The sequence below is a fragment of the Watersipora subatra genome, chromosome 10 (assembly GCF_963576615.1).
Source record: "Watersipora subatra chromosome 10, tzWatSuba1.1, whole genome shotgun sequence".
Lineage (NCBI taxonomy): Eukaryota > Metazoa > Bryozoa > Gymnolaemata > Cheilostomatida > Watersiporidae > Watersipora > Watersipora subatra.
In genome coordinates this window covers 33,020,493-33,045,064 of record NC_088717.1, presented here as the reverse complement: position 1 = coordinate 33,045,064, position 24,572 = coordinate 33,020,493, and the positions used below count along the sequence as shown (strand labels likewise).

General features: G+C 35.7%; 1 protein-coding gene across 1 annotated transcript in view; it reads left to right on the top strand.

Moving 5' to 3' along the window:
- LOC137405782 (uncharacterized) overlaps positions 1-23,503 on the top strand; it is a 66,807-nt gene extending 43,304 nt beyond the window's left edge. Inside the window, exons 16-22 of the mRNA XM_068092180.1 lie at positions 2,778-3,015; positions 4,588-4,815; positions 11,343-11,530; positions 14,588-14,697; positions 17,892-18,054; positions 21,482-21,618; positions 22,474-23,503. Coding sequence (XP_067948281.1) covers positions 2,778-3,015; positions 4,588-4,815; positions 11,343-11,530; positions 14,588-14,697; positions 17,892-18,054; positions 21,482-21,618; positions 22,474-23,245 — 1,836 coding nt within the window. The 3' untranslated portion in view covers positions 23,246-23,503. The remainder of the gene's footprint in view (positions 1-2,777; positions 3,016-4,587; positions 4,816-11,342; positions 11,531-14,587; positions 14,698-17,891; positions 18,055-21,481; positions 21,619-22,473) is intronic.
- The last annotated feature ends 1,069 nt before the right edge of the window (positions 23,504-24,572 follow it).

The window sequence follows — 24,572 nt, the reverse complement described above, 5'->3', positions numbered from 1 at the left end:
ACATAACAAATATACACACTATCAGACTCAGTGTACATAACAAATATACACACTCTATCAGACTCAGTGTACATAACAAATATACACTCTATCAGATTCAGTGTACATAACAAATATACACTCTATCAGACTCAATGTACATAACAAATATGCACACTCTATCAGACTCAGTATGCATAACAAATATACACACTATCAGTCTCAGTGTACATAACAAATATACACACTCTATCAGACTCAGTGTACATAACAAATATACACACTCTATCAGACTCAGTGTACATAACAAATATACAAACTTTATCAGACTCAGTGTACATAACAAATATACACACTATCAGACTCAGTGTACATGACAAATATACACACTCTATCAGACTCAGTGTACATAACAAATATACACTCTATCAGACTCAGTGTACATAACAAATATACACTCTATCAGACTCAATGTACATAACAAATATACACTCTATCAGACTCAGTATACATAACAAATATACACTCTATCAGACTCAATGTACATAACAAATATACACACCCTATCAGATTCAATGTATGGCAACTAATATGTTTCTCCGTTACTTCTAAAACATCTTTTCTTTAAAACCCATAAAAATACTACAGTCAAACATGGATAACTCGAACTTCACGGGACCGAGCATAAGTGTTCGAATTATCAGAGCGTTCAAGTTATCAGAGCACTGTCACAAGTCCATGTATTTACTTATTTATTAGCAGATACATGTACATATACAAACTATAATATAAATCAAAAGCACAAATGGCTTGTTTCAAATTAAATGCTTTTAATGTAAAGTTTAAAACGTTTTTATCAAAAAGTATAGAGATTTTTCTATCACTTGAGATTGGTTTGTTGTTTGAGGTGATGTTATTGCCAGGACGGTTTTTAGATTAAAATTGGCAAAACTTGATCATTGTTGAAATGCTCAAAAGAAAAGACATCTTTTTCTTTTGAGCGTTTTACCCACGATCAATTTTACCGATTTTTCTTGAAGTTTATGCAAAGATTACCTCATTTTACCTTGCTTCCGAAGGGCGACCGCTAAGCGGATGTTTGGTATAAATCAAATTTCACCAAACCTTTAGAAAAGTCGTTGACAAAAATATTTTGCCGATGGTGGTAATAACGATGCTTATGAATTATGAGAAGTTGAGGTTTACCTCTATGGCTTGGAATAAAGTGATTTTCTAAAGCGATAACAATCGTTTCGGTAGCCGTTGGGAAAAAAACAGTTCGAGTTAACAGTGTTGAGTTCGAGTTATCTATAGCAATTTATCATTACGTGGGAACGGACCAAAGAAACCGCTTGAATTAACTATGTGTTCGAGTTATCCGTGGGCGAGTTATACATGTTTGACTGTATTTACTATAATGAATTTCTGTTTGTTCATTGAGTTCTACAAGCTTAGAGTTTTAAAGGTTGACTTGCAACAAAATTCACATTACAGTTATTTGATATCAAAAGATTCACCATGTCTTACTCTGTTGTGTTGTAGGTGCAAAATATGTGGGAATGTGATTACAAGCTCTTAAAAGCTAAAAAACGAACAGTTAATCGCAGCCACACGAGACCGCCGTAGTTTGGATTCTCTTTCAAAAACGGCTCAAATGTGAGGTTGTTGTGGTAAATGGTTTCTGTTTACACTTTCATGCAACCTTATTCGTCGAAATATTTTCACAAATATAATTCACGCATTCAATAAAACCATGTCTATTGTTCTTACGCGTCTGTTTTATCATCATTGTAGTGCTGTCACTTTTAGCAGTGATATCTTATAACTTACCGTAAAAATTCATTTAATTTTTTAACCTTACCTCGAAGGAGTACATATCATTGTTTGATAATCATGACGAGCCTGTTGGTCACTTGTAATAATCGAAAAGTGCTGCAAAAATTATTTGCGAAGTATTGGGTCATATGATCAGATTACGATTTGACGATTTGACGATTCGATCAAGCCGAAACAAAACTGTAAAGTAGCGAGCATCTATATTTGATACGGGGTCTTCGGTAAAACCCAAAGTGTTTGTCATAAACTAGTGCTACGATAAGTTTATATTGAGCTTTTTATTGGCCTTTCAATTCACGTGAGAACATCACGTGACAAGACAATAACCAAACTGTAATGACTACGTCAGATAAATAAAGAGATTCCAATCTACGGAGGCTTTTCGTTTTTGAGCTTTTAAGAGCTTGTAATCACATTTCCACATATTTGGCACCTATAACACAACAGAGTAAGACATGGTGAATCTTTTGATGCCAAATAACTGTAATGTGAATTTTGTTGCAAGTCAACCTTTAAAGTAGTATTAAGTTGAGAAGGACTGTTGCTATTCTTAAGTGCTGCCACAGTCGATAAAAGCTGTTAATACTGTCCAGGATCTGGATACAACTTGTCCAGCCTTTACAAGATTAGCCTTCAAGTTGATCCGTCAAAGTGCTAACAAACATGAAAAATTCATGTGACAGATATTGCTAGAGTCAGCGCAGAAGGTGTCAAAAACTTTCTCAAAGAATGCCTCAACATGCCCTAATGATTCAGCGCGCAGAGAATCTTTAAACATTAAGTCAGATATGAAACCAACTTTTATAATAAAAGTGCAACTTTTATGTAGCGGATGTACGAAGGTCAGCAGAATTCCTGTAAATAATAACAATGAAAGTCAGCGCAGCCATTTATTATTTTTATAATTGCTCCATTATTACACTTATTTTATATTTCCATAACCTCTAGCTTGTGTCTTATAGGTGAGAGTTGGCGCAAATGCAAAATTCGCTGTTGGAAGTATTTATTACAAACCGAAGCCATGGAAAAACAACGAAACCCTCCAAATAGGAGTTATCAGCACTCTTTCGGTAGTCGGTGTTGCAGTAATAGTAATAGCCATAGTAGTGCTTGTGAAAAAATATTTAATGAAAGGAGATGCGTACATACTGACAGGACCTGTAGGGTACTATCCGGCTAATAGACTTCGCAAACAGCCAGGTGAGTTCAGACCTGCTTGCTATCCAGTATGTTTATTTATAATCTTAATGATTGTCAGTATGTGAAACCCTTCTTTATAGGCAGTGGCATTCCGAATGGACTCCAAACATGTCAGATAGCAGCATGTCAAATGGTTTTTAAACATATCAGGTAGCAGCATGTCAAATGGTCTCCCAACATATTATGATAGACTAAAAATTAACAATTACGCTTTAAATTAAGTGGTCAAATATTGACATAAAAAAGGTAATTTGGTCCAACTCTTTTTTCTTTTGCCGAAATAGTTAAGTGCCGGAACAGATGCTCTTACAAGAATACACTGTATTTTGTGTAGCTTGTGCACGACCCAAATGCTATTAATAACTTTTTAATGAATACCGCAGGTAACTCTAAATGATTTAAACTATATGCAATGTATCAATACGATAAAAATTCAATATAAAAGACTAAAACGTGAAAACTTGAGTAATAATTAATAACAACAATTTTTAAATGTAGTTTACCTTGGAAATACAGAAGTCTAGGCTAGACAGCAATATATGTTGTCATATACATTGTAATTTACTAACTTACAAACAGTTCAGTTTGAACTGTTACTTTGGGTTAATTACCAGCGTTTTGTATTTTCACAAACCACTTCAGTTCCACTCGCACAACTGAGACGCCCGGAGAACTTCAAACGTTGTTCTTTGGAAACTAGGCTAGACACGGTCAAATATTTCCTCTGATAATATAATGTTTGAGAATGCATGCTAAGGTGATCATAAGTTGATGTTTGGTTCTATTATCTTCTCTTTTACTCAGCCATTACTCAGCCAGCCTTCTCTCAGTCATTACTAAACAAGAGCAGACAATTCACTATGTCCTAGCCACCACTCCAAAATTGTTAAGTTTAGGAGTTTGGGAGCGGCATACGAATTTCTTTAATCCTGTTAATGAAATCACTTTGCTTATATGATGTGGCTTCTCTTTTATGAACAAAGGCTGTCAGTTTTTGGCATTATTCCAGAATTTCAGACACTGTTATTGGTTCACAAGTCATATTCCACAATTCCAGCAGCTGTTTTAGAGACAATATTCTTGTTTTATTATTTTAATAGATCATTAATCTGATTACCTGTTCTGGCCAACTCAATCTTTTTTATCTCAACTACAATATATGATTGCTGAAGTTCAGATACATTATTCGGATATTATCTTCATGAGGTAATATTACACAGCTGTCCTTTGTAAAACGCTATTGTTCATTATTACTCGCTACCATTCTTTAAATATACATACAAAATTTCATTGGACTATACTTTAGGTGAAATAATTTTTTAATACCAAGTGGTGCAGTTGTCTTTTACATATAATCATTTTTTAGGCCATTTGAATTCCGTACAAATGTACATGCATGGTTTTAGATAACTTGAAAAACATCAAAGACTTAAAAATTAAAACTGGTATATGAACCATGTGATAGACCGTATTACATGAACATGTTCATTCGAGTTTCCAAGTTTACCAGTTTAGATGCAACTATTAAAACCAAGCATTAATTGGCTATGATGACTGTTATTATTTTCAAAGACGCACCAGATTCCACACCTAAGCAAATGAGAGGCAGAGAAGAGATCAGTTTTCCATCAAGCAAGTTGGACCCAAATATACAAGCGGTAGTCGACCAATGCAGACTCGCCCCTGAGAGGCTGAGACTGGGCAAGCAGCTGGGCAAAGGGAATTTTGGGCTCGTACTCAAAGGTCAATTCGTCACATCTGCAGGAAATCTCAAAACCGTAGCAGTCAAGTCAATAAAAGGTAATAGTTATATGGCAAAAACCTACTAACTGTATCACAAACGTCCTGATTGTAGCAGTAGTAGTACATTCTAGAAAAATTTTAGCCGATTAAAATTTTTCTATGAGATGGTCCGTCAATCAACACGAAGATACCATTTACATTCGTCCGTTGAAATATAGGCAAAACTCAACAAACTACATTTAGCATGGCAGGTTTAGTGGCAGCATTGTTCAATATTAATATTGTAAAGGATCTGACTCCGGTAGCTGAGTCAGCTTTACTTCACTAACAAGAGGGGGACGTAACCTGAATTCCTGGTCTGCCTTATCTGAGGCCTGCTTGACGCGCCCGAGGGTGGTCAAGTCAGTTCACGATAAGTACCTGGTCGTCAGGCTTACTCTGAAACCAATCCTGCCCTCTAGGTCCCTATATCAGTCTAGTCTAGACCCACTAGCAGTTCACTCTAGGACTTGATTTCTTATGCCATGGCATACCTGATCAAATCTAGATAAAACTGTGGATCAATCCCTAGCCCTATAGAGCCACCCTGGCAGTTCCGTCTGATGCTTATAATGAGCCTGCTTCTGCAACTGTTGAGCCAACCAGGCAAGCGTTAATATAAGCAGTTCTGTGAGTTTAAAAGTTTTATTTCGTTAAAGATGTGGTTGCGTCAAATTTGAGTTGAATATAAAAGAAAGCATTTTTTTCTCTATCAGTTGATATGTTGTTTGTAGTGTTAGGGGATCTCATTGCCAAGATATTTGAAGATTAAAACCGAAAAAATCTGATCGCGGTAAAAACGCTCAGGCCAAAAAACATGCCCAGACTTGCCCAAAATGATGTCATGCGTGATTTATCTGTCAATATATCTCGTATTCACATCGGCTATTTGCGATAAAAGTCTAGTCCTACGCGACTCTATTGGCATATATTTTATTTTGTATTTGCTCGTGTTGGTTAGAATAAAATTTTAAACCTCGCTACAGATTCATTATTATGAATGTTTCAAAGGCCTCAAATAACGAAAATTGAAAATTTGTCTTACTCACTTTCTTCAAATGCTGTGTAAACATTTGAGTACCGACTACTAATTCTACCGGTCTACGGTAATTCTGTCAAGCAAACTATGTAGAATAAGGTATTTGTATCAGCACAGTTCCGCCGCTACCCACACTAACGATATACAGCCTCCCAAAAGCCCCACCCACATTATGTCCGTCGCCTATCCTTAGGGCGGGCTGTATATCATTGCCCACACCGAAAACTAGTTTCTTACTACCGTAAGTAAAATAAGCAAGCTGGCTCTTTGAAAAGAATATACATAGGGATAGAGTTTTAAGGATGAGAAGTCTGTTGCAAACTGGATTTGAACTCACATTCTCCAGTTCTGCGGACATCCATATACCGTATCCAATTCACTACAATATTCTGCAAATCATGTTTTGCATTATCTTCAACAATATAATTTTATTATATAATTTTTACAAGCAAAAAGATTTTCATCTCGGCATAAAGCCTTTATTAAAAATATTCATCAAGTCGTGGCCACTCACATAGTTTTAGCTGATACAATAAGACAAATTCATCTACTGCAGCAAACTCAAACAAAACATGGTTTATGCAGCACACATTCAAGCCTCTCTTTCCCCTTTATGGCAGTTTCCACACTGACAAAGCTGCTTCGGCTGGTGGGATGACATAAACATCCTGTAATCAGTAAAACAAATGCAATAAATATATGTCATTCATAGATATGTCATTCTAAAGCGTATCTACTGAAAGCTTTCAAATTGGGAGTTTGATGGATTGCGAGTAATTTTAAAAACGAATAAATTTTTAACAAAGGTACAAGTACGCCAAGCCAACGATTTGAAGCTTTGGTTCTGGAAGTTAAAGATTTGCATTGATCAATCGATTTTTTTTCACTTTTTACAAGTGAAAAGTGAACATCTAAAGCCAAATCATAAATCTAATTTACTAGATAAAACTGCCACAGAAAATTTGAAGCAAATGTAGCTAGGTGAACTGATAAAAAATATAAAACGATGATCAGTGATAGCAAAAAGTTGTAATTTTATTAATTAGTACATGTATTAATGAGTACTAAAATATTACCTTTAGTATATTCATCAATCTAAGCCATTGTATTGCTAGATGCTAAAGATTAAAAAGAAGCCGTCAAGAACTCACTGTACATGCGTATCTCGCACGCGCAGGAAATTAAATTTTAGCCTCAAACAGGGAAATATAATCTGAATGTAAACTCAACAGGAAACTCTATAGGAGACTCCAGGTAAAAGATAAATTTACCTCCATTCTCCTATATTCCTTCGTAGAACTTTAACTACCTGATGCCAAGAAAACTCGGAGTCACCTTCGCAGTAACTTCACGGCAATTTTTACAATTATATTGTTCGCCAATAAAACGTGTCGATCGAGTAATTCATTAAAGTAACGATGTTAATTAATTAAGTAAATATCAATGTCCATGCGATTTAATAATAAAGTAAAATCCCTAAATTTGAGATCACAGACAACGCGTTTTACGAGTGATAACATTTATTACGGCCTATATAAAAATTTCGCACTGATGATAGTATGAGGAAGCGACCTCATATTTATCGCTTGTGGTTTCTTTTCAGATGTATTGCTTGTGACCTCACGAAAGAAGCACCCGCTGGAACGTGAGCTTTTTAAAAGAGGGCCTCATTCAAACGCATATATCTCTGGACAGAGTTGGTCTACAAAGACAAAAATGGCATCAAATTGTAGCTGATGTTTTAGCCTTTTATGGGTCTTAATTTCATTAAATCGAATTTTTTGACGCAACCACATCTTCAACTAAGAACATGTATACACGAAGTCTAGTGGTATCAAGCACGCCGGTGCAACTCGTGCACTGGCTTATATAACGGTCTAAAATCCGCCCACCAGTCTACTTACATCACAAAGAAATGCACTGGTTATAATAAGATTGCACACGTAGGATAAATATAAGATTACATAATAGGAGAGGAAGTTCAGGCAATTCGATAGTCAGGCAAGTGCTAATAAGAATATAAGTGTAAACAATCGGTATACAATCTCAGCCCTCCACAATATTGCTAGTGCGCTGGCAGCCCTAAGCGATGTTAGTGATCGTCAGAGGTAATAACTACACATACAATTATTTCAAGATAAGGCATGACGTTCGATTGGCAGTTATTAGAGTGTTGGCCCATCAAGCCAAAAGTCACGAGTTTGAATCCTGTTAAAAAGGAATCCTTTGTTTAAGCATGGCTCCGGACAGATATACAGACAGACATATTTTCCACTGTTAAAGATTATCATTTCAGTATTTCCCATATTTTATGCCCTTTTCTTGTTCAAATCAGAGAGAGTTTACCAAAGGTTTAGAGTGACATGATTATAATGATATAATGAACACATCGACAATCCAACTAATCGACCACAAGCAGAATATTTCGGAGTTAAAGAGCTATAATTAGTGGATAATATCATCTTCATAAAACATCAAAGCTCATTTTGAAAGTATAAGAGTTTCTTATTCCTGAAGATGCCAGACATGTAGACTTGAGCTAGTCTAGGAATAAGTGCCATTGTTACATTGACCCTTTGGGGCCAGCTAGATTGAAACGCACCACTGAGGGTGCCATATGGGAAGAAAACCTTTCTGGCGTACTCTTAAGACCCCCAACTATCTGCTATGTGTCAGGATGGGTGTGCTTATTGCGGGCCACTTCATTTGACAAAATTAGAGTGTACTTTGTTATGCACAAGTGTATGAGATAATTTTGTCAATCATGACGTGGCAGTTCTCTTTCATAATCAAGGTCGAAAGACAAGATTTCCCATAGCCAAAAATGTTATTGAAATAAATAACATGCTAGTGTATATCCACACGCATTGCCAGGCCTCCACAATAAGAACAACTCTATGTCACTCATGGGGCTCAGCAAAAATTTATTATTGGCTTACAGCTTTTAAGAATTGTTCAGTGACTGGTTCGTTCAGGGATTTGCAAGTTTCTGAACTTGTTCACTACTGCGCTAAATTCGCTATTCTGACCAAATTAATTTGAACAGATTTTCAAAAATTTGAGGTCCTCTCATATTTATGCAATATCTCGAGAATCCATACAGATATCGTTTTTACTGTGAAGCGTATCTTATTCAGAACAAAGTTTTTTACAAGATAAGCTCAACATGAATCATCCAAATACTTCTCTTGCAAAATTTCTGACGCCTCTTTGCATTGAACAAATGTAGTGAATTTCTTTTTGCGATGGTGGTAGCGATCTGGTTTACACATTTTGAAAAATGAGTAAAAATGGAATTGCTTAGCAAAAAGGCTTTCGATTAATTGCACATGATTGACAACAAGGTTGTTTCGTTAGAGACAAAAGTTAATTGGTCTAGCTAACGCGTAATAAAAAGAAAAGCGCAACCCTATTGATTAAGTGATTCATTGGCTGACGGTCTGTACTTGTATAGATCGGCACACGGCAGTGGAAGAATTAACAATTGGAAGCCTTGACATGGGATAGTCTACGAGTTGTTTTCTTACCAGATATTCCACCCGAGTGAACTCGGCTGCACAATATTGCAATGCTTTTCCAAACTTCTAGTTTACGTGGGATCATGCATGTAGGATTATGAAATGTTGCTCCGCTTGTATGAAGTATGTTTCAATATAAACCTAAAGCTTCAATTCAGTTAGACTATTAGCTCCTTAAAGGTTGACTTGCAATAAAATTCACATTACTGTTATTTGGTATCAAAAGATTCACCATGTCTTACTCTGTTGTGTTATAGGTGCCAAATATGTGGAAATGTGATTACAAGCTCTTAAAAGCTCAAAAACGAAAAGCCGCCGTAGATTGGAATCTCTTTATTTCGATGGCGTAGCCATGAAAATGGGTTATTGTCTTGTCACATGATGTTCTCACATGAATTGAAAGGCCAATAAAAGCTCAATATAAAACTTATCTTAGCACTAGTTTATGACAAACACTTCGGGTTTTACCGAAGACCCCGTATCAAATATAGATGCTCGCTACTTTTCAGTTTTGTTTCGGTTTGGTCTATTTGGCGAGTCGTAATCTGATCATGTGACCCAATACTTTAGAAATAATTTCTGCAGCACTTTTCGATAATCACAAGTGACCAACAGGCTCGTCATGATTATCAGACAATGATATGTACTCCTTCAAGCTAAGGCTAAAAAATTAAATGAATTTTTATGGTAAGTTATAAGATATCACTGCTAAAAGTGACAGCATTACGATGACGATAAAACGGACGCATAAGAACAATAGACATGGTTTTATTGAATGCGTGAAGTATATTTGTGAAAATATTTTGACGAATAAGGTTGCATGAAAGTGTAAACAGAAACCATCTCTCACAGCTACGTCACATTTGAGCCGTTTTGGAAAGAGAATCCAAACTACAGCGGTTTCGTGTGACTGCGGTTTTCTGTTCGTTTTTGAGCATTTAAGAGCTTGTAATCACATTTTCCCATATTTTGCACCTACAACACAACAGAGTAAGACATAGTGAATCTTTTCATATCAAATAGCTGTAATGTGAATTTTGTTGCAAGTCAACCTTTAAATATTACTGAAGTACCGAGGATACTTCTAGTCGATGGGGAAATACTGAGGATACTTCTAGTCGATGGGGAAATACCGAGGATACTTCTAGTCGATGGGAAATACCGAGGATACTTCTAGTCGATGGGGAAATACCGAGGATACTTCTAGTCGATGGTGAAATACCGCGGATACTTCTAGTCGCTGGGGAAATACCGAGGATACTTCTAGTCGATGGGGAAATACCGAGGATACTTGTAGTCGATGGGGAAATACTGAGGATACTTCTAGTCGATGGGGAAATACCGAGGATACTTCTAGTCGATAGAGAAATACCGAGGATACTTCTAGTCGATGGGGAAATACTGAGGATACTTCTAGTCGATGGGGAGGATACTTCTAGTCGATGGAGAAATGAAATACTTGCTGCTGACCAAACACTAGTTTCTAATGAGACACTGATTGAGATTCCCAGAATGAAAGGAGCTGAATAGACACTACAGAGTGTCTTCTCTTTGGCAACAAGAGCTTCACACTAAAAATATTTGATTCTCTATATATAAAATATAGACACTCTATAAGACTCGGTGTACTGCAACTGTTATGTTTTGTCAGTTACCTCTAAAATATCACTTCTTTGAACGATTTTAAAAAACTATGTAGGCCTACGTTATTTGATTTCTGTGTTTTTCATAGAGTTTTCCAAGTTTGCATCTTCAAAATGATATTCAGTTCACAACGATGTAGCTATTATTGTAAGTGCTTTCACAGTCAACGACAAGTTGTTAATATTGTTTAGGATCAGCTGCTGACCTGCTTATATATAAAACACTACGCTTCAAAGTGTTAAAGCACTTGCTAACATATAATATGACAGGGGTAAAATTGAGGTGTAACTCATGTAACAGCGTGGTCAGGAAGAAAATAAAAAACTTTGGCTAATGTTCTGTAGATGACAAAGAGATGACCTTGGACGACTTGGAAAGTTTCCTAACAGAGGGAACTCTCATGATAAACTTTAAACATGAAAACGTACTCTCACTTATTGGAGTGGTGATGGAGGAAGGAGAGCGACCTTTAGTTGTCCTTCCTTATATGGAGCACGCAGACCTGGCTACATTCATCAAGACTGAAGAAGTGGTATGAAGTATTTACATACGTATAGCTCTGATGATTTTAGCAGTGATGTTTTGGTACTGATAACATCTGATTGTCTGATAAAGAGATAATGCCAAAGAAATAAGGAAAAGTCATGCTAATTAACTGGAGCTATCCTCTCTTCAGAGCCGTTTATTTGTTTTACCACAAACCACAAAAGTTATTGTCATTATTTGAATTTGCTTACTGATAGTTTTCCTGCTGCCTTGCGCTATCTCAAAGAGTCAGTTGTCAACATAATAAAAAGAAACGGTTTTGAGACATATAGCAATCAGAAGTTTAAAAGATCGAATTGCTTGGGTTGGCTTGAACCACCCAGCAGTTTTAACAAATTTCTTTTGTAACAGTAATGTAACACTGATCCTACCAAAATTACATGTAAGCCTGCGTGTACACAAACCAATAATATGTTATCAGCTTTTGGTCAAATTTTGTGACAGAAAATTTGCTCCATCGATACGACAACTGATTGAAAACGGCAGAAGATTGATCCACTCACAATTGATATCAAAGGCCCACATACATTAATTCTTATTGCTTATAAGAAAAAGGAAATGCCCTTAAGGTGCTTGGATTGTTATTGCAGCGGTACAACAATCGGTTATTGCAGTGGTACAATGATTGGTTATTGCAGTGGTACAATGATTGGTTATTGCAGCGGTAAAATGACTGGTTATAGCAGCGGTACAATGATTGGTTATAGCAGCGGTACAACGATTGGTTATTGCAGTGGTACAATGACTGGTTATTGCAGCGGTACAATGATTGGTTATTGCAGCGGTACAATGACTGGTTATTGCAGCGGTTCAATGATTGGTTATAGCAGCGGTACAACGATTGGTTATTGGAGTGGTACAATGACTGGTTATTGGAGTGGTACAATGATTGGTTATTGCAGTGGTACAATGACTGGTTATTGCAGCGGTACATTGATTGGTTATTGCAGCGGTACGATGATTGGTGAATTGAGCCAGTTCTACCTGAAGTTTGGTCAACTTTTAAAATAACCAGCTAGTCAATATTCTACCCGATTACCAGCTGAGTGTAGTTTCAACCATAAATTATTTTGTCTAAATTTTGAGAAATAGCTATACTTATGAAAACATAAAGTGATCAGCCAAGACCTGGTGGTCCGAAGCACCCAACTCGTCGACAGTTATTAGGTTTGAATCCTTACTGACGGTGTTGGCAGGATGGGCATCAGGTCATAAGTTGCCTCTTTCACCAACAATAAACCGACTAGCTATCTTGAACAGGAACACATAGGCTTTATGCTATCGCCAATCTGTGAGCGATCCCTTCAAGGCAGAGTATGATGTCTGCTTAGTTTACCCCAAGCAGAGGCACAAACAATGGCTCTGTGATCTTGGCTTGACATTTCTGAGTCCGGTGGCAATAGAACCTCCTTCAAAACAAGTACAACACTGTACTACTGCGTCCTTCCATTCTCCTCCAACAAACTTACCTAGTTGTTTACAACAGGTGTGTGTCAACAAAGCAGCTTCAAGTTCCAAGCTGCGTACTAACCTTTCTGAAACACTTCAGCTCTGCATGTTGAAAAAAGGTTACAGCTAGCTTATACATTACTTGAGTGATATCGAGCAAGTTCTTTGGTTCGACACTTAGGTTGACGCTAGCAAATTCGCACATATAAGGAAGTCTTGACAATTCTGGCTGCCACTTTGTCATGATTAAATAGCTGACTTTTGGAGATAAGTTTTAGAATAAAAAAAATGTAGAAACTTGTAGCCTTTATCATTTTGACGCGACTGTGAATCTTTAGTCCGTTTATGTTTCAACAGTTTGGGCAGTTTCGAGCAGTTTGGGCTGTAGCAACTCTCACCTGTGTCTCTTCAGAGTTCATGCCAAAACGCAGTCTCTGCTGCTGTCAAAGGCTTTCAGATTTTCCTTTTCACCAGACTGTTGGCCAGTCTTACTGTGAAGGCTGGTTAACACTGTATCGTCAACCGGTGGTATCGTCGAGGCGACGCGGATACGTTGGGAAATATGGCCGCTGTCAAACTTTCCTAATAGATCGCCGAGTATCCGCAACAGTCTGTGCAATGCGCAGCTCTGGCAATGCAATTGGCCATCACGGATTGCTCGGCCTAAAATATCTTTCATGACAGTTGCTGCGGGACTAGTATTTTGTTGTTTCCAGTACCGTGTTGTATAATGAGAATGCTACACCAAAGACTATCCGCTGATTTAAACCCAGTTGGGTTTGTGATAGTGTGAGCCATAGACCTATTAACTATACATACAGTTAATAGGTCTATGATGTGAGCATTGTTATCAGAGACGATCACCGAAGTATTGCGGTAGTAACAAGGACATACTGCGGTAGTAACATGGACATACTGCAGTAATAACATGGGCATACTGCGGTAATAACATGGACATACTGCGGTAGTAACATGGACATACTGCGGTAATAACATGGACATACTGCGGTAGTAACATGGACATACTGCTATAGTAACATGGACATACACCAGTAGTAACATGGACATACTGCGGTAATAACATGGACATACTGCGGTAGTAACATGGACATACTGCTATAGTAACATGGACATACTGCGGTAGTAACATGGACATACTGCGGTAATAACATGGACATACTGCGGTAGTAACATGGACATACTGCTATAGTAACATGGACATACACCAGTAGTAACATGGACATACTGCGGTAGTAACAAGGACATACTGCGATAGTAACATGGACATACTGCAGTAGTAACATGGACATACTGTGATAGTAACATGGACACACTGTGATAGTAACGTGGACATACTGCAGTAGTAACATGGACATACTGTGATAGTAACCAGGACATACTGTGATAGTAACAAGGACATACTGCAATAGTAACATGGACATACTGCTATAGTAACATGAACATACTGCTATAGTAACAGTAACATAGACATACTGTGATAGTGTGAACCAGGTTTTAGTGCTCGAGTTAGGCCTAAGGTTTGAATGTCATCCTTCCTTGATTCGCAGGATCTGATCCAATTACGTATTTTCAGGAACTGCTGCTGGCTGACCTTCTACACTTTGCTTTTCAAATAGCTAATGGAATGGCATACTTAGCCAGAGAGAAGTTTGTGCATCGGGACTTGGCTGCAAGAAACTGCATGTAAATATGCATTATGGCATCTTCTTTATTTATCCCCCAAACCATTATCATGATCATACAAACAGGGAAATTTCAGCTTGACTATGATTTTCTAACGCTTATTACAAAACTAGGAAAACAGAGATGCACTGCAATCTCAAGATCTCTGTAGATGTATCCTGTGTCACATTACATGTCATCCCACTTCTCACTTCATGATTTTATGACAGACACATTCCCTTGGTTATCAAAGTATGATATATATATATATATATATATATATATATATATATATATACCAATATATGTATCAACATATATACCAATATATATATACCAACTAGCTGTGCCACCAGGCGTTGCCCGTGTAATAGAAGAGTCTTTGGACAGAAAATTGATTTGTATTTAACATATAATATCATTTGCCATTATAACTTTCAAAGTACATATCATGAGAGAAGTGTGTCGTGTAGTTGAAATAAATTAAGAGAAAAATAAAACAACTGTAAAGGTTTTAAAACTTTGTCAAACAACTCTACCTTTCAAGCTAGTAGCCTGGCATATTGCCAATGGAAAACTCCACTAAGCTAGTTAATAAGGTTAGGCTTACCGTTCTGCATTGTTGTCTGCATTGTTGTCCAGCTCAGCTATTCTAATAATAGCTATAGCCGGATTTCCAACAGACAGATATACGGACTTTGAGAAATATATATATATAGATATAAGATATATAATATATATGTACTAGCTGTGCTACCCGGCGTTTCCCGAGTAATAGAAAACTTTTTGGTTTGGTCAGAAAATTGGTTTGTATTTAACATAACAACATTTGCCATTCTAACTCTCAAACTACAAGTCATGAGAAAAGTGTTTTGTTTAACTGAAATAAATTGAGAGAGAAAATCACAACTATAAAGGTTTTCAAACTTTATCAAACAACTTTTAAACTTCATATCTTGAGGAAGATGTTTCGTGCAGGTCAAATACATTAAATTAAATAAAATGACTATAAAAATGTTTAGATGTAAATGTTAAATAATTAGCAAGTAATAGCTAAATTAAGTCGGTTTTGCTACGATTACAATAAAAGATTATTCGGTAATGATACAATTAATACGAACTGCGAAAACAAAGTGAAAATCCTGAATGTGTAGAATTAACAATAACAATTCTTGCTTAGAAGTGTGTGTGTATAAAAAAGGTTCCTGTTCCACCAGAAGTTATCCATCAAAACTTTGAATACGACGATACTGGTACCGCTCAATACTGGTACAAATGTAAAAATGAGATATCGTAGGCCTACTGTTTTTGTCTGACTGAACGGAGAGATAGTGTCGAGGCTCTTCCCACGAACACATAACTGTCCGAAAAGAATTGGCCTTGACCCCAGATATAGAAATTGAACCTTACAAAAATGTTTCTTAACAGTGGCATCGTAACGTGTGGCCGCATTGGTGAAATAATCAGCGTGCGCTATAGCTATAGCCGGAATGACACACAGATCCACATATTCGAAAAATATTTATACAGATGTGCGCGCATGTGTACATGTATATATGTACAAGTGAACGCCTTTTTAAATAAATTCATATATATATGCTCATGTATATACCCATGCATATATATGCATATGTATAGATAAGTATATACACATGTATCTATACATGCATGTATAAATGTGAATGTACATGGATATGTGTATACTGTATATGTGTATCGAAGTGTATATATACATGCTCTTATATACACGCATATACATACACAATTGTATTCATACATTTTATGTATACATTTGTGCATGTTTGTATATGTGTGTATATATACACACATATACATACCCGCCTACACATAGACATATACGCATATACATACATGCATATACATACACACATACCAATGTATATATATCCGCATATATATATGTGCGTGTATATACACATGTAGATACACATAAGATATGTGTAGATGTATATATATATAGATGTATACATATATAGAGGTGTGTGTGTATTTACATGTATGTACTATATATACATAGTTCAAAGAATACTTTGTAGTCAACTTTCTGCTACTATAAGTAGCTTTATAAATCCAGTTTCATAGATGTTGTCTTTTCTTTCATCAGGCAGAACTTCAACAGCCTGATGAGAGGATAGGCCACTTCCTTGTAACTGAAAGTAGCTAACAGTTAACTACAAACTATTCTTTAAACTATTTATAGAGTCATATGGACACTCCCTATTAACTTTACTTAAGGATTCCACTTTTAAACAACTATTTATTTCAGCACTAATAGTACGTATACACTGTATAATTATATACTGTACGTATACACTGTATAATTATATACTCTACGTATACACTGTATAATTATATAATACTGTATGTATGCACTGTATAATTATGTAATACTGTACGTATACACTGTATAATTATATAATACTGTATGTATGCACTGTATAATTATGTAATACTGTACGTATACACTGTATAATTATATAACACTGTATGTATTTACTGTATAATTATATAATACTGCACGTATGCACTGTATAATTATATAATACTGTATGTATTTACTGTATAATTATATAATACTGTACGTATACACTGTATAATTATATAATACTGTATGTATGCACTGTATAACTATATAATACTGTACGTATACACTGTATAATTATATAATACTGTATGTATTTACTGTATAATTATATAATACTGTATGTATACACTGTATAATTATATAATACTGTATGTATGCACTGTATAATTATATAATACAGTACGTATACACTGTATAATTATATAATACTGTATGTATTTACTGTATAATTATATAATACTGTATGTATACACTGTATAATTATACAATACTGTACGTATACACTGTATAATTATATGATACTGTATGTATGCGCTGTATAATTATATAATACTATATGTATACTACTGTATATGTAGTAATTTATATACAATACTGTATATATATTACTGCATATATAGTACTGTATATATAATACTATCTGTATAATACTGTATATACAATATTGTATATACAATATTGTATATATAATACTGTATATATAATACTGTATATACAATACTGTACATAATAATAATACTGTATATATATTATTTATATAGGGACATATACACATATTACTATTACAAAGAACAGCAGTAAGTAAACCTTGTTGCATGCTTTCGTGCAGGTTAGACGGAGCCTACATAGTCAAGATTGCTGACTTTGGACTGTCGAGAGACATCTATGAGAAAGCATATTATAGACTCCAGGATCAGAGTAAACCCATGCCTGTTAGATGGATGGCACTAGAGTGTTTTACAGAAGGAAAATATACTTCTAAATCTGATGTGGTGAGTTCAGCCTTTCACAACACACTAATAGTATGAGACAAATTATAGCCACATTATTTGACTGCATATTTGTAACAGAAGGACACAGGAATTGCCTTTGGTCCATGCCTACCAACTCTATAACAAATTTTTTGTAAAAATCTGGCAACAACCTTCCAGCGTAGACATGCGGTTTATTCTGATATTAACTTTGCATGCCAAAAACCGTCATAAGTTGGAATAAAAGTTGTTCGCGAATTTTTCAGAATCTCGGGCCTTAAACAAAATTTTGTAACTCCAACATGACAAGGATAAGCCAAGGAAAGCTGATGAGAAAGCGTGTCAATTGTTGCTGTTATTTTAACTTTAATATCATCAGTTGTAGGAAAATGTATTCTTGCTAGTTTATAGAAAACTGACAATATCTTGTGTTCTGTATAATGTATCGGCTTATCATTCTATATAATGTATCGGCTTATCATTCTGTATAATGTATCGGCTTATCATTCTGTATAATGTATCGGCTTATCATTCTATATAATGTATCGGCTTATCATTCTATATAATGTATCGGCTTATCATTCTGTATAATGTATCGGCTTATCATTCTGTATAATGTATCGGCTTATCATTCTGTATAATGTATCGGCTTATCATTCTGTATAATGTATCGGCTTATCATTCTATATAATGTATCGGCTTATCATTTTATATAATGTATCGGCTTATCATTCTATATAATGTATCGGCTTATCATTCTGTATAATGTATCGGCTTATCATTCTGTATAATGTATCGGCTTATCATTCTATATAATGTATCGGCTTATCATCCTATATAATGTATCGGCTTATCATTCTATATAATGTATCGGCTTATCATTCTGTATAATGTATCGGCTTATCATTTCTATATAATGTATCGGCTTATCATTCTGTATAATGTATCGGCTTATCATTTCTATATAATGTATCGGCTTATCATTCTGTATAATGTATTGGCTTATCATTCTGTATAATGTATCGGCTTATCATTCTGTATAATGTACCGGCTTATCATTCTGTATAATGTATCGGCTTATCATTCTGTATAATGTATCGGCTTATTATTCTGTATAATGTACCGGCTTATCATTCTGTATAATGTACCGGCTTATCATTCTGTATAATGTACCGGCTTATCATTCTGTATAATGTATCGGCTTATCATTCTGTATAATGTATCGGCTTATCATTCTGTATAATGTATCGGCTTATCATTCTGTATAATGTATCGGCTTATCATTCTGTATAATGTATAGGCTTATCATTCTGTAAAATGTATCGGCTTATCATTCTGTATAATGTATTGGCTTATCATTCTGTATAATGTACCGGCTTATCATTCTGTATAATGTATCGGCTTATCATTCTGTATAATGTATCGGCTTATCATTCTGTATAATGTATCGGCTTATCATTCTGTATAATGTATCGGCTTATCATTCTGTATAATGTATCGGCTTATCATTCTGTATAATGTATCGGCTTATCATTCTGTATAATGTATCGGCTTATCATTCTGTATAATGTATCGGCTTATCATTCTGTATAATGTATCGGCTTATCATTCTGTATAATGTATCGGCTTATCATTCGATTTTGTGTTTTTTAGAATGAAACAAACATGCTATTGTTACACTTTTACTTATCAGATAAATCTAGGGAAGTAGAGTTTTGGTATTGCTTTGGTATATTGGTATAGAGTTGCTATTGGCATGGAGATACATTAACTAATGTAATCGACTCCATTAATGGAAAATCTATGGAAAATTCAGTGAACCTAATAAATCTGTCTGATCTTTGAATCAGAGCAGAGGTACGGAGTACCGAGTAAGCATTGTTGAAAGGAACAAAGGATAAGTGGTGGTAAACCATGATAGCCTATGCCCTCACAGAACATAGCACTTATTAGACAAACAGAGATCTTATAATCTACAGTTAATGACATAAAACATTACCAGGCTGATGAAAATAATATTGTTTTTTAGTTTAGAAATGGATTGATGATATTCACTTCATTTGTAATGCAAAACAATCATTTTGGAATTTGAAATAACTGTTTTATGAACAACCTTGTGGAACAGAGGCTAGACGATAACTTGTCTCATTTGCTCCGAAGTACAGAAAACCAATTACATAGAGCGCATAAATAAATGTGTGGTATAAAAATTAAAAAAAGACATGAAAACTAAATTTAAAACACCATATTATATATGACATGAAATGACTAACCAATAAGGACAGATTCTGATTGCAACTTCATCTTGACATTAAAAACAGGCGACTCGAGGTTTAGCCTTGGCGATACAGATGCACCAAGGGGATATCTTATAACACCTATAACAAATGTACATGTATCTTAGTGATACAAGGTGAAGGCGATGATAGAGATTTGGAATTAGTCTAACACGAGCTACATCAACTTTAAATTAAGATTCATTTATATTTTTCATTCTCATAATTCAGAGTTTTTACACTCATTGTTTAATTATAATGTAAGGTGAAATTTATAAACAATCTATTTCGGCATAGATGACGACCAATGAGATGACAGTAAAATCATTTAGACAGGTAAATGATTCAAGGAGTAGCTGCCAAGCAAGGCTAATACTGAAATGATGGTGTTTTTTTCTTGGCTTTTTAACAGTATAGAATAGGATTTACTCCCATGATTGACTACACATCCAGAGTTAATTGCCAACGACAACCAAGAATTTTTGCGCTAACATTGACCTACATACCACCAAATGTTATAGTCTTCGAGAACTTCTTATCTGTTTTGTACCTCGACCATTGAACGTTTGCTCACAGCTTCTCTTTTCTTATAAAGCTGTTGGCCTCATCCAATGAAGAGAAAAACACTGCGGACATTTTTTCCCAATATCTCCCATCAAAATTTTTTGGAATCTTGTATCAGAACATGACTGCATCGGTTTAACAATAGGCTATCTAAATGTCATCTATGCTGAAATAGATTGGCTATAAATTTCACCATAATGTAACCTCTCTACTTTTCCTTGACTCTGGCTTTTAAAACCATTTTCCTTTTCTTCCTCGCCATAAATACTACAATTTATAAAATAAAAATATGGTCCAAAAGATTTTGTCGTCTTTTACACCAACGTCCTACATTGATTCTAAACCTTGACTACTACTCACACTAGTGTCTTAAAACAGGAAGGTCTGGAGAACTGTTTAACAATATTCCACGGAAGGAGAACTGAGTACATACAGTATATATACTCAAGTTTTTGTTGTTACAAAACCACGTTTCAAAAATCTTCCAACATGGTATTTTAGAAATTACATTGTATGTCAAAACAAATAATCGCTTACATTTTTCACCATATAAAAATATTCAGTTGATGATATATCGCTAGGTGTATTATTACCATTATTTATTTTAGTGGGCCTACGGTATTACACTGTGGGAGTTGCTCACTCGTGGTGGCATACCATATCCAGGAATAAACAACTATCACATCTCAGAGTATATCGCTTCGGGAAAAAGGATTGAAAAACCAGACATCTGTCCCTCGATCATGTAAGTTAGTGAAAAAGGGGGAGCGACCAGAGCAAACATTGACATTACACGCTGAATAAATTGAAGCTTATAATTGTGTTTTTAGTTGATTGATTGTGGACAACTCCTGGTAAACTGATAGGGAGGTTAAGTGGATAAGAAACACTTATATGAGTATAAAAAAAGCTTATAAAAAAGACTGCCTATAAAGCTGTGCTTGCACGCGTATGCACCTTTATGTATGTTTACAATGGACAGCTCTAGCAATTTTGAAGGAACATGAGCCAACAAGGAAATCTTTAATTACACACGGCAGCGCAGACTTTAATTACACACGGCAGAACAGACATAAACTACACACGACAGCGTAGACTTGAATTACGCATGGCAGCATAGACTTTAATTACACACGGCAGCGTAGACTTGAATTACACACGGCAGCGTAGACTTGAATTACACTCGGCAGAGTAGCCTTTAATTACACACGACAGTATGGACTTTAATTACACACGGCAGCGTAGACTTTAATTACACACGGTAGTGTGGACTTTAATTACACACGGTAGTGTGGACTTTAATTACACACGGCAGCGTAGACTTTAATTATACACGGCAGCATAGGCTTTTAACCTAGCACAATCATTTGGCAGCGCAGTTGCAGCAAGTTCTGAGCAAGTTCTGAGCAGTGCATGAGATGTTGTTATAGCGCAAGGAATAGCCATATGCAAAAATAAACAAACAGGAAATGCAAAATATGTGAGCTGGACTTTTGCGACGTCTTATACTTTCCTCCGAGTAAATACCCTTGTTGAACTTTAAATACGATGTTACCGCTACGTATAACATGGTCATATAAACACTAATATTGGCTTACAGATATGAGATGATGCGTGAGTGTTGGGATGCTGAACCGGAAAACCGACCATCATTTCCTGACATGTCAGCTCGGTTGGACAAACTCTTAAAAGGAGAACCAGTCTCTAATGATAGGGCAACAGAGACTCCGGCATTCGACCGTGAACGCAGAGTTACAAAGAACATTCCAGATGACTATTTAGATAAGATTTTGAGCAATCCGGACGATGAATATGCTGGACCAGATGCAGCCTCTGATGATGACTCGTACGTGGAAGTGCTGCCATCAACAAAGAAAAGAAAGTTTGTTAATAATTATATTCCTGCAAAAATAGTCAACCGACTCTCCGTCCTCATCAAAAACAAGTCGGCATCTGGGGAAGCAGTGGTCTATCACAAGGATGCACCTGCTGGATATGCTGAGCGCCTGAACAGCTATGCTGACAGGACATCAGCTTCTGATGTGGAGTCTCCCGTAGAGTATACACCAGCAGATGGCTTTATGAAAACACTCGACTTGGAGCGTGAAAAAGATAAAACAACATCTAACAAGCCTGATGATACTGCAGCAAAGGACATCCATAAAAGTACAGCGATGGCAGATCTTGATGGTAATGCTGCGACAAGCATCTATGATAGTAACCCACTAACAATGAGCGATGCTGACGAAAATACCTCAATGAGCGACTATGATAATTCACCTCTGTTAAAAAATGCTGATGACGTTAACAATCCTGCAAAAATTAACATCTACGTTAACACGTCAACATTGAAGGATGCTGACAATATGTAAATGTTTGGAGGGAGGAGAGGAAAGAGGGGAGGAAGGCAGGTTAGCTATAATTACTTCTGACCATAAACCCAAATGAGTAATTACACATTTCTTTTAACATACGTTATATAACAGTTACTATGCATGCTTACTAATTATATACATTACAATACATATATAGAATGTAATGTGGATATATATATAAATATATATATACGTTGAATACATATACATACACTTGTATGATGTCAAAGCTATTATTTATGACTGCGAATATAAAAAGTGGTATTTTGTGAGAATAAATTAATGAATAAATGCAAGATGTCTACTGCGAATGCATAAATTGCAAACAGGAAACAGTGAGTTCGACCAGCAACCTTCTCTGGAAGGAGGTTGAAGAGAGTTGTCACAGTGGACTCTGTTTACGAGATGGAACCGATTTTTGCTTTTCGGAATCTTCTCATGAACACTTTATTTAAATTTAAATATTTAATAACATTATTTTTATTGCTTTTATATTATATTCATGCCCTGGCAGTCTAGTTAACTGTCGGAGAGCACAACAAGTGTTGATAAAGCACGTAGAATAAGTATGTGTATAATTATTCTACACTAATCAGAGGTGGGTGATTAACGCAGGTGGTAGTGTGCTCGGTTTCAATCCTATAAGATGCAATGACCATTCCCAATCTCTAATCTCACCCTAATCTCTAATCTCATCCTAATCTTTAATCTCATCCTAATTTCTAATCGTAGCTTCGAGCGGATGTGCAAATGGACACTGATCTTGAAAGAGTGAAGATTATTTCTTTCATACCAAACTCTACTGGCCAAATCAGAGTAGAATCAACAGTTTTGCCAAAATATTTTCTCACACGAGTTGAATACGAATGTTTCATGACTAAATTGACTCAAACAGAAATATGATACCTTAGAACACTTATATTTCGCTAGTATTTAGTTTAGTGAGTAGCATACAGAGTAAAATTTCGCTGCAACTCAATTTCGCAGCTCTGATGAGTGCGAAAATATAGTGATGTGAAAATAAATGCAGTAGAACAAACATAATTAGATTCCTCAGGTTCAGTTCACCGATAAAATTTTTTTCAATTTGGGACTGGTTTGTAATTGTGAACCGCATGTAGAATGGTGCGGGCAAGATCGAAAATGCAATTTGATCGCTTGCTGCCATTTGTTTCTTGGACTATTAATGAACAAAGCTATTTAATTTCGCGTTTTCGCTCTTTCGTTATGATAGTCTAGTTTCGCATATGAAATTTTCGCGAGAGGATGACACCGCAAAAGTTAGATGAGGCGAATACATAAGTATCCTAGGGTATTTGTTAAA